Source organism: Chiloscyllium plagiosum, unplaced genomic scaffold, assembly GCF_037043375.1.
Source record: "Chiloscyllium plagiosum isolate Xiang-an unplaced genomic scaffold, Cpla_swu_hap1 HiC_scaffold_28, whole genome shotgun sequence".
In the NCBI taxonomy this organism is placed as follows: domain Eukaryota; kingdom Metazoa; phylum Chordata; class Chondrichthyes; order Orectolobiformes; family Hemiscylliidae; genus Chiloscyllium; species Chiloscyllium plagiosum.
This window is the reverse complement of record NW_028270166.1, coordinates 5701481-5716965: the sequence shown is the minus strand read 5'-3', so window position 1 is coordinate 5716965 and position 15485 is coordinate 5701481. Positions and strand designations below refer to the sequence as shown.

The following is a 15485-nucleotide window of genomic DNA, read 5'->3' as shown; positions in this document are numbered from 1 at the left end:
TCTTAAATTCTCTCTTTAGATTAGATTCCCTACAGTGTGGAAACAGGCCCTTCGGCCCAACAAGCCCACACTGACCCTCCAAAGAGCAACCCACGCAGACACATTCCCCTACATTTACCCCTGACTAATGCACCTAACACTACGGGCAATTTAGCATGGCCGATTCACCTGACCTGCACATCTTTTGACTGTGGGAAGAAACTGGAGCACCCGGAGGAAACCCACGCAGACACAGGGAGGATGTGCAAACTCCACACAGTCAGTCGCCCGAGGCAGGAATTGAACCTGGGACCCTGGTGCTGTGAGGCAACAGTGCTAACCACTGAGCCACCATGCTACCCATCATTATAATATCATGGAAGCTTGGTTACTCTGAATTTTTTATTTCTTTATTTTTAGGTCACAGGAAAGAAATACTTAAAATTGGAGATGATGCCAAAATTTCATCAGAGGGCAGAGGTGGAGTGTGAGGCCTAGGGTACTTGTTGTCCAGGAGGGGAAACAGCGCAAGGCTCAGAGGTGAATGGACTGCTGTTTTATCGATAAATAATGATTGGGAGGTTGTAACTGAGACAAGGTGTCAAAGTCCCGAGGAAAGAAATGGGGTGCACACCACAAAGAGCCTTTGTTTATGCCTCTCTAACAACACCAACCCCACCCCTCTGCATTCTCCTTTATCTCTTCTTCCTAAAAGCAAACCTAGAGTTTATTTATCTGTAAATCTGAACCACTTCCGATACTTTTAACGTACTCTTTTAAATATTCTAATCAATCTTGGCCCATCTTCAAAGGAAACCTTCTGAATGCATCTCATCCACACTGTGACTATCTGCATCTCAAAGCTCTTTTACACAAATTATCAGATTTTGGTGGCATTTAAACTGGCAAAAACACAGAATGCTTTAAAGATGAAATTCCCACACATTTTTAAATTGTGTATAGGTTTAAAATCTCAGTTTCATCTTCACGCAAGTAATTGATGTATTAAACAATCCCAGGAAGAATGGCATTCCATTGAAATGAACATAACTCGTTCTTTTTGAGATTTAATAGTTCACTCGTTAGAGGATCTTGCACCAGGGTTCTCATGAATTAATTTCATAACATGTGACCTAGATCTTAAGAAATTTTTGTTGTTTTCTGCCATTGGTTTTCAACATGAAACGCTTCAAATTCACTGAACTGAATGAAGATAGATTCTCAAGTCGCTGAAGTAGGATTTGAGCTCACAAGTGGCTGATTGAGATGCTAGACTGCTGTTCAGTACATCACAGCTAACATCATGCTGGTACAGGAAAACATTGCAAGGCTATGGGCAAACTGCAGAGAAATGGGACAAACTGGATAGCTCTTTCAAGGAGCTGGCATTAGTACAATAGGATGAATGGTCTGTCCGAAATGATTTGATGACTTTACTTTGAACAGGACAATATCCGCTAAAACCTTACGAATCAGACAATGGAAGCCTTCCAGCCCAACACACACGACAAAATTCCAAACTCCCAAATCACTTCCCATTCTTTCACATTATATTGCAATCCTCATGAATTGAGCATTAAAATTCCAAACTCCCAAATCACTTCCCATTACACAGAAGTTCTAAACCAGACAGAACATGTAAACTGAATGCTTGTGTCCAAGAAATAAGTCTCTCGGTGCATTGGGAAAGAGGTTACTGGAGTCTGTCTGCACTTGTAATCATCCTTAACTCTTTTAACCTAAAGGCCATTCTTAATAAAATACTTCTCTTTTCCCATTCATGCACCAGCTGTGTAAGCCATCATCCGCACCTTTCAGAAACAACACCTATATTTTTGTTGAAGGATACAAAATGTTTACCTTTCTTGCTGTAAGAGTCAAATTCCAACCTTTGCAGGTTTGCTTTTGCACAAGTAAATCTGAAAGTGATGGGGTGAGTTCCTCTGCTCTTGCCCCCAGTGAGGGCCATCAGTAACTTTCAGCCATGGCTCAGTGCTATTGATGGTTTTACAGTCAAATCTGATCGTCACTCCAGCTCCTTTCTGTTGCATGCAGTCCATAACGTTTACATTCACAGTATCATAAAATGCTTTTGTTCAACCAGCCATGCGCTGTATCTTATAAAAGGACATGCTGTCACCCAATTGCCTCTGAATGTTTGTGTCCCCACACAATTGAAGAGGCCAACACTTGTCAAATTCCATTCCAAAGAGTTGAGCACAGGAATGAAATGACTCCAGTCTGACGCACTGTCGGAGATGCCATCTTTCAGGTGAGGTGTTAAAGGGAGGCCTGATTGATCCTGTTGCTGAATGCGAACATTGAAAGGAAGGGCACGGGAGTTCACACTGTCTCAGTCCAACAGTTAACCCTCGAACAACGTCATTGGATGGGTTTAGCTGGTCATGGAGACTTTCCCCATTATGGGCTCTCATGTGCAAATTGGCTGCCACTTACCTGCAATGGTGCCTGTACTTTATGAGGCACTAAATGTATAAGTGACCTTTATCCCCTGCCGTATATCATGTTGATGACTCCCCTCAGCTATCAGCTGCCACCCAGGAACATTGAAGCAGGAGAGGTCTTTCAGCCCCTCGAGCCAAATCCACCATTCCATAGTGATTGCAACGAATCTGAGTTCCCTGACTGGGGCTGCTAATGTGGTCCAATCAGGGACTCCTGGCTGTCAGCCTGGTCCAATCAGGGACTCCTGGCTGTCAGCCTGGTCCATTCAGGGAGCCCTGGCTGTCAGCCTGGTCCAATCAGGGAGCCATGGCTGTCAGCCTGGTCCAATCAGGGAGCACTGGCTGTTAGCCTGGTCCATTCAGGGAGCCTTGGCTGTCAGCCTGGTCCAATCAGGGAGCACTGGCTGTTAGCCTGGTCCATTCAGGGGGCCTTGGCTGTCAGCCTGGTGCGGCACGGTTGCACAGTGGTTAGCACTGCTGCCTCACAGCGCCAGAGACCCGTGTTCAATTCCCGCCTCAGGCGACTGACTGTCTGGAGTTTGCACATTCTCCCCGTGTCTGCGCGGGTTTCCTCCGGGTGCTCCAGTTTCCTCCCACAGTCCAAAAATGTGCAGGTCAGGTGAATTGGCCAAGCTAAATTGCCCGTAGTGTTAGGTGCAGGGGTAAATGTAGGGGAATGGGTATGGGTGGGTTGCGCTTCGGCGGGTCGGTGTGGACTTGTTGGGCCGAAGGGCCTGTTTCCACACTGTAATCTAATCTAATCAGGGAGCCCTGGCTGTCAGCCTGGTCCAATCAGGGAGCCCTGGCTGTCAGCCTGGTCCAAACAGGGATCCCTGGCTGTTAGCCTGGTTCGATCAGGGAGCCCTGGCTGTCAGCCTGGTCCAATCAGGGAGCCCTGGCTGTCAGCCTGGTCCAATCAGGGAGCCCTGGCTGTCAGCCTGGTCCAATCAGGGAGTCCTGGCTGTTAGTCTGGTCCAATCAGGGAGCCCTGGCTGTTAGCCTGGTCCAATCAGGGAGCCCTGGCTGATAGGTATAAAGAAGAGGGTCAGGGGTTCTGTTCACACTGAGAGCTGGCTCTGACAGAGTTGGATCAGTGTCAAGGACTCTCCACGTGTAAATAAAGGGGGACTTGGTGACGGGATACTGGCCTCTGTGGAATTATTTCACTGGCAATGAGAGAAAAGTACGGTCCTGAAGAAATCTGATCTCAATAGTTACCTTTGAGTTGGGGGTAAACATATCTGGCATCATGCCTGTGTTCAGGAAACTTGACTGGTTCAATTCTGCCATCAAAGCCTGGGCCCAGTGTATGAAACAAACAACATTGGGCCAGAGGAAAAGCAACAAGCAATTCTCCTGACAGCTTGTGGACTCCCATTTTTTTGGTTATTTCCCTGAGGCACCAGATACCAAATCCTTTGAAGGATTGATGGATTTAGTTAAAGAATATTATGACCCCAAGCCTTCTCCAGTTCTGAGACGCTATCAGTTTTACTCAGCAATTTGAGGACTGGTATTGGGATTTTTGATAAGGTTAAGATGATGGCAGAGGCATGCGATTTTGGTTTAACCCTCAATGAGATGCTAAGAGACCATTTGGCATATAGGATTAATGATGTAACCACACAAAACTGCCTACTAGCTGAAGCTGAACTGCATTTCAAACAGGCACTACATCTGGCTTTATCATTGGAAAATGCAGAAAGTGGACCATATGAGTTGCAGGGTATTCCAATGGAAGTGGACACCCTTACCAGTCTGACTGGGCTGGGGAACACTACTGGAGTGAAGGCAATTGCACGGCCTCACTCAGGACATACCCTGGACAGAGGGACTCCAGGTCAGCCCACAGCAAAGCCCCAACACAAAGCCAAGCCTCGGCCAAACGGTTAACATTCTCTTCAGGATCCAGGCTGGCGAGCCATTGTAATTGCTGCCGGTATGCAGACTCGAGACTGCAAAAGAGACCCAGTAGGCCTGAATTCCTGATGAAGGGCTCCTGCCTGAAACGTCGATTCTCCTGCTCCTCGGATGCTGCCTGACCTGCTGTGCTTTTCCAGCACCACTCTAATCTCTGATCTCCAGCATCTGCAGTCCTAACTTTTACCCTGATTGTGAAGCCTGACGGGTCAGTTCGCCTTTGTGGGGATTTTTAACAAATGGTAAACTGCTATTCGCGACTGGATAAATATCCAATCCCTCACATAGAGACTGCATACACAAAGCTGGCAGCTGGGGGAGGGTGGCAGGGAGGGGAGGGGGTGGTGAAGGGTGGTGTGGTTGTGTTGGGGGGGGTTGTAAGGGGGGGTTGGGTGGTGGTGTCCTTCACGAAGCTGGACATTAGCCATGCATACATGTACTTGCAGTTGGAGGAGGATTCCCTGAGGTATGTGACAATTAAAATCCATAAGGGTTTGTCCCAATATATGTGACTGCCATTTGGGCTGTCGTCAGCCTCTGTAATCCTTCAGCAGGTGATGGAGAACGTTTTGCAAGATCTACTGTAGGTCACCATTAATCTGAATGATGTGCTAATAAAAGGGAAGATCAATAAGGAACACTTAGACAACTTGGACAATGTCCTTAGACATTTCTCCCAGACAGGGGTACGCCTGAGAGGGGAAAATGTTTTCTCTGGGCACCCCACATGACCTACATGGGCTACAGAGTTGACAAGACCAGGTTAAACCCATTGGAAGAGAAAGTGATCCCAGGCCTGTACCGGAGCTGAGGGCTTTCCTTGAGCTGGTGACCTATTACAGGAAGTTCACACGTAACCTGACTCCATCCTGGCACCTTTGCATCAACACTGAAAAAAAGGGTCAGCCTTGGAAATGGTCGTGTATCCAAGCTGCAGCTTTCAGGGAAGTGAAGAAACAGCGATCATCCTCGAAGGTGTTGGCAAACTATAATCCTAAGCGAGATCTGGTATTGACATGTGATGCCTCTCCATACAGCATGGGGTGGTATTAGCTCAGATTAGCCCAATGGAGAGGAACACCCAATAGCATGTGTGTCCAAGACTTTGGCTAATGCAGAGCAGAAATATGCCCAGATACAGAAGGAAGTTTTGGTGGTCATATTTGGAGTCAGGAAGTTCCACTATTACTTTTGTGGACATAGATTTGTAATAATAATGGACCAGAAACCCCTGCTAGATCTACTTGAAGATGAGAAGGCAGTGCCACTCATGGCTTCAGGCTGAATTCAGTGGTGGGCTCTAACTCTGAGTGTGTGTAATTACAGCTTGGAACACCGTCCAAAAGGCCATGTAGCAAATGCGGATGCACTGAGCCCCCTCTCGCTGGCAGATACATCCCGGGGATACCACTACCACTGGAAGAGTCTGGAATAGTTTTACATTTTCTGAGCAAGTCACAGCTGACAATATCAGACTTTGGTCGCAGAACGATTCTGTCCTGGCAAAACGGAAACAGCTGGTGGGAATGACAGGAAACCAAAGGGCCGTCACAACCAGAATCGAGGGCTCTTTTGGACCTGGAGAGACCAGCTCACAGTGGAGGACGGCACATTATTATGGGGAGCATCAGTGGTCATCCTGAGCAAAGGTCGCTGCCAGATACTGGCTGAACGCCACCAGGGTCATCCAAAATAAAGATGTTGGTGAGATGTTGTGTCTGGTGGCCTGGATTGGATGCAGACATAGCTGCATTGGTGGGGCAGTGCCCAGAGTGCCGCCAAGGACAATAATTACTGCCAGCAGCTCCCCCACATCCATAGGAATGGCCAGGTAAACCCTGGACTCGGTTCCATGTCAGGTGCACAGGTCCTTTCATGGGCTCAATACTCTTAGTCCCTGTGCATGCCCACTGAAAGTGGCTGGATGTGCAGAGAGTTCATTCACCAAACACAGGGACAACGGGAGGGAAACTGAGCACACCTTTTGCAATACACAGACTCCCGGAAGTGTTGGTCACAGATAATGGGACATCGTGGGAATTTGAGTATTTCCTAAAGTCAAATAATATTTGCCATACAAGGACAGCCCTATACCATCCATTGCCCAATGGTCTGGCAGGAAGAGCAGTCTAAACTTTGTAGGCAGCCTTAAAGAACCAGCCTACAGCTCCACTCGATATCAAACTGTCCCGGTTTCTATTTGATTGTAGGACCACCCCTCAGGCAAACACAAGGATAGCTCCAGCTGAGTTTCTGAGGGGTTGAAGACTCCACACCAGGTTAAATCTGATCTTCCCGGACCTGGGCAGAGGGTGAAATGGCATCAGAAGCACCAATACTAGACACAAGACACTGCTAAGTGAGAGAAACAGTTTACTTCAGGGCACAAAGTTTGGTGTAGGAACCACAGGAATGGCCCTGCTTGGGTATGGAGCATGGTCGATGTGAGGCCAGGTCCAGTGATGTATAAAGTTCGAGTCGGTGAGATGGTCCTGACCAAGCACCTGGACCATTTGAAAGCTGCAAACTCACAGACGGTGTGGGAACAAAACATGCCTGGCCCCTCGACAGCCTTTCCAACTGTTCTCCGAACCTGTGGGCTCTCCCTCTCCATCAAGCACTGAAGGTACTCGGAATCAGAGATGAACACAGGGATATCGCTGCCTCAATGCCTTGGTTGCCTGAAGAGGAGAATGAATTTCTTCTGAGACACAAGAGGTGATCTCCTATGTGCTACACACCACCCGTATCCAAGGCAGAGTCAGAGGAGCTGAAACACCCCCAGGAGGAGCTACAAGAAAAATAATGGGACTCAGAGGAGGAGGAATGTAGTGATTGTAATGAAGTCAGCCCGGTGGAGCTCATAGAATCTGAGTTCCCTGATTGGGGCTGTGAATCTGATTCAATCAGGGAGCCCTGGCTGACATATATAAACAGGAGTGCCAGAGGTTTGATTCACTCTGAGAGCTGGCTCTGAGGGAGCTGGATCAGTGTCAAGGACTTTCCCGTGTAAATAAAGGGAGACTTGGTGGCAGGATGCCAGCCTCTTGGTCATCTGCTGCAATGCCATTTTCCCAATGTATGGGAAGGATAGATGTTCCATCTGGCTGAATGAGGGGAGGGGAAAAGGTTGAACTTAATCAGCTAAGTGAGGTCCAGGCAACTTCAAACTGCTGGAGAGTCCTACCTGAGAGCTAAACACACAGGATCTTCATGACAGCTCAACCAATCAGAATCAGCTGGATTGGAGCTTCCAGCTGAGGCCCCAGTCACTGGGCTCTGGAGAGAATGGAACAGCTAGTCCAGGGCCCCAACCAAATCTCAGACCTAATCTTCTCCACCCCTGGGCAAGGCCCAAATGGCCAAACCCTCAGACCCATCGGAGAACTGGTGAGGTCAGGATGGGCCGGAAAGGGGTGATGTTCTTTGAGGGATGGCCACAGGCTCGTGGGCCAGTATTGGCACATTCTGACAGTTCCCTGTTTCATGGGAACAACCACGGACTCTAAACCCAAAAATCATTCAAAAATGGAAATCTTCTCAAGTAAATATAGAGGTTTGGTTTTTTTTTGGAACTTTACATCACAAGGCATGGCGAACAAATTGAGCAGTCTTTGGAAGAACCTGGTCATGAAAGAAATGCCTGTATTTATATAAACCCGTGTGCAGTTTTCAGGAGGTTAGCAAGGCGATTACAGTGAGCTCATCACAATTACAAGCTCACTGACATTACAATGATAAATGAAGTGAAAGGTGAAGTGAAAAAGGAACACGGGGTGGGGGGGGCACAAACATTTTTGCGATGTGCAGCCAATTAAGCATTTTTTCAAAGTGTAGTCATTGTTTTGGGTAAGAAATGTGGCAGCCAACTTGTGCACAGCAAGATCCCATAAGCAGCAATGCGATTTATCACCAGGTCAGCTGTTTTCAGTGATATTGGTTGAGGGATAAATATTAGTCCCCGGGCACTAGAATGCCTCTACACATCTGCAATGTGTGTTCTTTCATGTCTACTTGAGAGAGCACAGTACATCTCAGTTTAATACTTCACCCTCAAGACAAGACCCCAGCTCTGACAGTGTAGCTCCTCCTGAGCACTGACCCTGGAGCATCCGTATGTACCTGCAGTGGGGCTTGAACCTACAATAGCATCGAGCTTAGGGCCAAAGCTTACACCTTCACAGTTGAATAGCATGCCAATAGTCACAGCAGCTTGACATCTGGATCCACTAGCAATCGTCTGAGGGAGAAGTGGGGGTCAGAAATTCACCCGACACTCCAGTACCCCTTTGGAATTTAGTCTTGTTTTCCACTCACATAAATGCAGGCCATTATAAATCAACTCCATCCCAACAGTTCATGCAAATGGGCACCACTGAGGCACAGCCAACTGTAACAAGAAAAAAAACCAAACTGTGCCAAACTCCTGGAGTTTATACTAAAAGAGTTGGCTCACTTCAGCCAGGTGGCAAAGAAAAACACTGTCTATGTTTTTTCTTCAAAACATTTGGGCGGGGGAGGTAGGGGTGGGGGGCTGGTGGTGGATGCTGGGTTTTAATTTCCACTTCCCACCCCCGCCTTCTCAGAGCTGGGAATGTGGACCCAAACCTTGGGCCAATCACACGAACTGAGAGAGCAATATAAAGCCAGAGCTGAGTAAAGAGAGCAGACAGTCAGAGCTCATACATCCCCAGGCCTGGGCCAGTCACAACATCTACTGACTGCCGGACAGCAACAATACTTTTACAAAGTTTTGTTTTAAAGTTTGGGGGGGACCCCCAAAAATCTAGAACATTACAATAAAGAGTCAGTGGGAGAGATGAGAATGCAGCTGGGAAAAGTTCCCTTGTTCCTTTCCCTCCTCGTCTTCCAGCAATCTGTTTCAGCTCAAGGTAAGGAAACTTTAAATGTTTGAAGTGATTTAAGAATCCTGAACGTTCATCCATTCATCCCCTTTAAGGGGATCCTGAATCCCTCGGGTAAAAACGACTTTTATCTGAGGCCAGCCCGGAAGGTTCCAGCTCAAGGTGTCTTATTGCTAATTGCTCATCAATGATTCCCTTCCCAGGCTCCTTGACCTGATGGGAATCGCTTCCTCTCCAACCGCCCTCCCCCGGGGGCTGCACAGTTCACTGGGAGCTCTGTTCCCCGGCTCCTCTGCTCACTGGGACCGGGATGCTGAAGAGCTCAATCCAGGAGACACCGAGCTTTCTTCCCTTCCCGTGGAGCCCGGGCTGGCTGAGAGAGTCTTTGCTGAAAATGTGTCCGGCTCAGGGCAGGATCTGACTGCTCTGCGATGCCTTCCAAAGTCAAATAGCCGCCTGGGACGAGCGCGTGAATAATAAGCTCTCGGGAAAGGTGCTTCTATGGAAGCGAGCCAGTGTTAACATGCACATGACACACCCGGGATGTAGGGTTCCTGTGGCAGTATTATCAGAGATTTGAATGGATCTCTTTAACTGGAGAATCCCTACGTTGTGGGAGACCCTCTGAAGAGCACCCCCCCCCCCCCCCCCCCCAAAATCCCAGCCCTCTCACGCTGCATTTCCCATGGCTAATCCACCTAACCTGCACATCTTTGTGACTGTGGGAGAACATTTATACACACAGTCGTTTGAGGCTGGAATTGAACCCAGGTCCCCAATGCTGTGAAGCAGCAGTGTTAATCACTGAGCCACTGTACCAGCCCACGGTAATGTTAATGATCTCTCTCTCTCTCTGCACCTTCTGGGAGGCTGTAACACTTTATCCTGCACTCTGTTCTGTTACCCTGATACACTTGTACAATCTGCCTGTAAGAACAACACTTTGCACTATACCTCAGTATACGTGACAGCAATAAATCATTAGTGTCCCTATCTCTGATCCAGGAGGTCTGGACTCAAGTCCCACCTGCTCCAATTGTGTGTAATAACAGGTAGGTTAGTTTTTGACAAAATGGGGCTAACTAACAGATGTCAGTCTCCACAGACACTGTCAAACCTGTTGAGTTTCTCCAGCGTTTTCTGTAAAAAAAAAAGGGCTTACGCGGAACACTGACTTGCCATAAATTAGATTTGATTGGTTTGAGGAAGTCGCAAGGGTAATAATTTGACTTGGTCAAAATTAGAATGGATTTTAAATAGGTCAGAATAATGACAGGCAGCGGGATATTTTTTGATGAGCAGTTCCAGTTGCAATGCAAGGAAATAGCAACCATTCTGTGCACAACATGACGAGCTCATATCCCTTAAACCAACACCATTAAAATATAGGCATGAGTCAGCCCAGCAGGGAAACTCCGGTGTACCTGATCAAATAGTGTGAGGGCAGATAAAGCCTTGGGTTTAATGTCTCATCTGAAAGACAGCGCCTCCCACAGTGCAGCTCTGGGATTACTAGCTCAAAGTCTCCAGTGGAATTTGAACCTTCAACCTTCAGAATTCCAAGTCAAAATTAGCCACAATCAACCAAACTGTAAATTTTTGAGGTTGTCTTTTTCACATTGCAGTGTCGGTCTCTCAATATTTTGGTAACCTGCAAGTCATTGGTTCAAATTTCTTACAAGGGAAACAGGAGGAATTAATGTTACAGTTAAACTTGTGCTGTCTCTCAGCCCTGTTTCTAGTTTTCTAAGAAGATGAGGAATTTGGGCTCCCACAGTGCCTTGAGGAGGTCCCAAAACCTTTCACAGATACTACTGTCATTTTTACGGAGCACATTTACTGTGGAAACTGTAGAAAAATGCAGGAAACAATTTGCAAACAGTAAGATCCCACAAGTAGCAATTAGATTATGATCAGACAGATTAATAATCATTAAACACATTGATTAGCTACTGTTTTAATGGAGCCCAGATCACTCAAAGGATTGATATGCAGGAACAATCTCTTTATAGAGAAGCACTTAGGTTCAATTCCTTGTGAGGTAACTGCAGTCTTAAACTGTGTTTAAAGTGGTCATGTTGAGCAAAAAACAATAACCAATTAGAAATTTGAATTTTAAACAAAAAAAGATACAGAACTGCAGATGCTGGAAATCAGAAACAAAAACAGAAATTGCTGGAAAAATGCAGCAGGTCTGGCAGCAAATGTGGAGAGAAAGCAGTTCTGAAGCAGAGTTGCAGGACCTGAAATGTTAATTCTGCTTTCTCTTCGCAGATACTGCCAGGTCTGCTGAGTTTTTCCAGAAACTTCTATTTTTGCTAGAAATTTGAATTGAAGCCCATTTCTAAAATGAGCTTGAACTCTCAACTTGAGTTATTCTGGCAGGAAGAGCTGTGTTTGCTGAATGAAATAAAGCCTGATGTGAAGACAAAGTTGAATAATCAATTTAGAATCCTGCACTTTTAAAACTCCTTAACTGGCTGGGAATCACTTTGGGGCTTCCTAGGTTCATGAAAGGTGCTATATTAATGCAACTCTCTCTCTTTTACTTGGTTTATGTGTTTATACCCTTTTGGATCTGCTTGGAGTAGTGCGGAGGTTACAGTTTGTGCTGCACACAGGGTGCTATATAAATATAGCTGCAGGTCAGAAGGAAGCTGGAAACAATTGGGCAGAAAGGTCACCAGACAGAATGCTTATACTTGTTGTATAGTGGAGCACTTTGGCAGTGCAACCATGTATTACCAGTGGGTACAGGTTAATCACACTCACACAAGCTCAGTTCACACGGAGATGGTGGCTAGAGTGTTTTCGCTTCGTTTTGAGTTCTGCCGAAGATACTCCCTCACTAGGAGAGCAAGGAGATTCCTCCCAGTGACTGAGCAGATGGGAGAAGGCACATTGGGGTGGGATGGTGGCTGAGGAAGTGGCAGTTGCAATGGTGGGAATTCCAGGATCAGCTCCACCATCAGGATGGATCAGAAATAGTCATAGAGCTGAACAGCACAGAAACAGACCATTCAGTCCAACTCATCCATGCTGACCAGATATCCTAAATTAATTTAGTCCCATTTGGCCCATATCTCTCTAAACTCTTCCTATTCATACACCCATCCACATGCCTTTTAAATATTGCAATTGGAGGAGAAAGTGAGGGCTGCAGATGCTGGAGATCAGAGCTGAAAATGTGTTGCTGGAAAAGCGCAGCAGGTCAGGCAGCATCCAAGGAACAGGAGAATCGACGTTTCGGGCATAAGCCCTTCTCCAGGAAATATTGCAATTGTACCAGGCTCCACCACTTTCTCTAGCAGCTCATTCCATACACACATCACCCTCTGTGTGAAAAAGTTGCCCCTTAAGTCCTTTTTTAAATCTTTCCTCTCTCACCCTAATTCTATGCCTTTAGTTTAGATTCCCCCACCTAGGGAAAAGTCCTATCCATACCCCTCAAGATTTTATAAACCTCTATAATGGCACCCCTCAGCCTCCGACGCTGCAGAGAAAACAGTTCCAGCCTATTCAGCTTCTCCCTATAGCTCAAACCCTCCAACCCTGGCAACATCCTTGTAAATCTCTTCTGAACCCTTTCAAGTTTCAACATCCTTCCAATAGCAGGAAATCTTCAGATAGAGGAGGAATTGGAATCTTTTTGCCTTTGTCTGCCTACAGCGACCCTTCAGCCAGATCAAAAGGTGACAAATCTCTGAAATGAGGCAAATCATCCCCACTACTCACTTGAGGGCAATTAGGGATGGGCAATAAATGCTGGGTCAGGAGATGGAGAAATAAGAAGTTGGATGAGGGTGACCGTAAAGCAATCCGTCTTATTCACATTCAAATTCTTCAGTAATGCCCCTTTGTTAGAGAAGGCTGCTCTTGTCCAATCAGAACCTAACAACATCCTGGGGTTCACCAGAACTGAACTAGACCAACCACAAAATACTGCAGCTACAAAATTACGTGGGACCCTCCTGTGAAGCGCTTCACAGGAGGCTCCCAAGCACTGAGGATGTCACCTAGACAGGGGACGAAACGTCTGCAACACGAATTCCCAGCTCGGCGAACAGAACCACAACAACGAGCACCCGAGCTACAAATCTTCTCACAAACTTTGAGCTACAAAATTACATCAAAGGCTAGGGATTCTCTGGTGAGTAACTCACCTCCTGACTCCCCAAAGTCTGTTCACTATCTACAAAGTTAAAAATCACCCAGCACCAGGTTACAGGGTGGCATTGCGGCTCAGTGGTTAGCACTGCTGCCTTACAGCACCAGGGACCTGGGTTCGATTCCAGCCTTGGAGAACTTTCTGTGTGGAGTTTGCACATTTTCCCTGTGTCTATGTAGGTTTCCTCCCATAGTCCAAAGATGTGTTGGTTAGGTGAATTAGCCATGCTAAATTGCCTGTAGTGGTTAGGGATGTTAGTCAGGTGCATTAGTCAGAGGGGAATGGGTCTGGGAGGGTTACACTTGCTGGGCCAAATGGCTTGTTTCCATACTGTAAGGATTCTACTGTCCAACACCAGCACCTCCACATCATCACCATCTACAGGCACAAGTCAGGAGTGTGGTGAATACTCCCCACTTGCCTGGATGGGGGCAGCTCCAACAACACTCAAGGAGCTTGACACCATCCAAAGCAAAGCAGACTACCACATCCACTTCCCCCCCCACCCACTGGCACCCGGTAACAGCAGTGTGCACCATCTATAAAATGCACTGCTCAATAAGCAGCAGAGAGACTGCGAGGAGATAGGACTGTTTTCCTTACAGTAGGGACTGCTGAGCAGATTGAAATCAGGATGGAGTTTGAAAGGGTCTAGCCAGAAATTACTTTGGCTAGAAGGAAGGTCAGTTACCAGATGTACAATCAGTTTTAGGTGCTTGGCAAAAGAACCAGAGAGGAGATAGAATTTTATTTTTTACAGAGGGAGTTGTTGTGATCTGGAATGTACTGCCTGAATCAGGGATGGAAGCAATTCAAGAGAAAATTTCACAACTGAACCGGATAAATACTTGAAGTTCAAATTTTGCACAGCTATGAGAAAAGGAACAGGGAAGAGGAGAACCAATTGGAATCTCTTTCAAAGAACCAGCACAGGTATGATAGGCCGAATGGTCTCCTCATGAAAGAATCTGTGAAGATGTTAATTTACTCACTTGGTCCTATTTCTGAGCTGGTAGAAACTCACTGGGTTCAAATGGAATGATTACAATGCTGACAAAGGCCATTTCACTAATGAAGGGCTGATGAAGGGCTTTTCCTCGAAACATCTATTTTCCTGCCCCTTGGATGCTGCCTGACCTGCTGTACTTTTCCAGCACCACTCTAATCTTGACTGTGATCTCCAGCATCTGCAGTCCTCACTTTCACCCATTTGGCTCATTGTTTACACCAGTTTTCTGAATGAGCAATTCAGGTACAGCACAGGGTTAGATACAGGGTAACACTTCCTCTACACTGTCCTCCACCATCAAGCACTCCCAGGATAGGGACAGCACGGGGTTAGATACAGACTAAAACTGTTTGTACGTGGGGATATATGTAGATCCATACACAAGAATTTAAAAGACACTCTTTGGTAGTTTAATCAAGTCTTTGGAGGATGTTTTAAAGCTTCCACCTGTAACATGTGCAGAGGTTGTGACCCCCAGCTCCTGGTCACTTTACAGCTGTGTGGGTGATCCTATTCTGTCGTGGGTCTTGTATCTTAATCAACGCTTTCTGAAATTCTCTATTTCTAGCAGCAGTTTCTGCGGAACAGAATCAGGCCAGAATCCAGAAATGGGAGCAGGTTCGGAGGGGGACTCGGAAACCAGGTTACAATGAAGTTCAGCACCTGAACCCAGGTAAAGGCAACATGTCCAATCCAGAGCCCCCTCACCATTCCATTATCAACACCCCAGCCCCAGATTCCAACCCTCACTAAAACGCACAGCCACTGTACCTGGGAAGCAGGCAGCATTGGAACAGGAAATCCAAAAAACTCTCAGACAAAATGACATCGAAATATTGCAAATTCTGGAAGAATGAAATTAAGACTAAATATATTGATAATACTTAGCAGGTATTATTTTTATAAAGAGAAACAGAATTAATGTTTGTGTGTGATCATAACTGGGAAATACTCCCTTAAAGGTGGAAGAGCTTTAGTAGGCCATTGAGTCCACTCTGAGGAGAAAGTGAGGTCTGCAGATGCTGGAGATCAGAGCTGGAAATGTGTTGCTGGAAAAGCGCAGCAGGTCAGGCAGCATC

General features: G+C 46.5%; 1 protein-coding gene and 1 long non-coding RNA gene across 4 annotated transcripts in view; one reads left to right on the top strand and one right to left on the bottom strand.

Annotated features, from left to right (window-relative positions):
• The window catches only part of LOC148142488 (uncharacterized), a 61835-nt gene that overhangs the window by 25602 nt on the left and 20748 nt on the right, over nucleotides 1-15485 (bottom strand). The window lies entirely within an intron of this gene.
• Nucleotides 9050-15485, top strand: part of cilp2 (cartilage intermediate layer protein 2) — a 38915-nt gene continuing 32479 nt past the window's right edge. Inside the window, exons 1-2 of one of the 3 annotated variants that reach the window (XM_043721473.2) lie at nucleotides 9050-9256; nucleotides 14978-15079. In XM_043721473.2, the coding sequence (XP_043577408.2) occupies nucleotides 9184-9256; nucleotides 14978-15079 (175 nt within the window). In that variant the 5' untranslated portion in view covers nucleotides 9050-9183. Of the gene's footprint in view, nucleotides 9257-14974; nucleotides 15080-15485 lie in introns of all 3 variants that reach the window. The other 2 variants (XM_043721472.2, XM_043721474.2) reach the window with 2 other exon arrangements.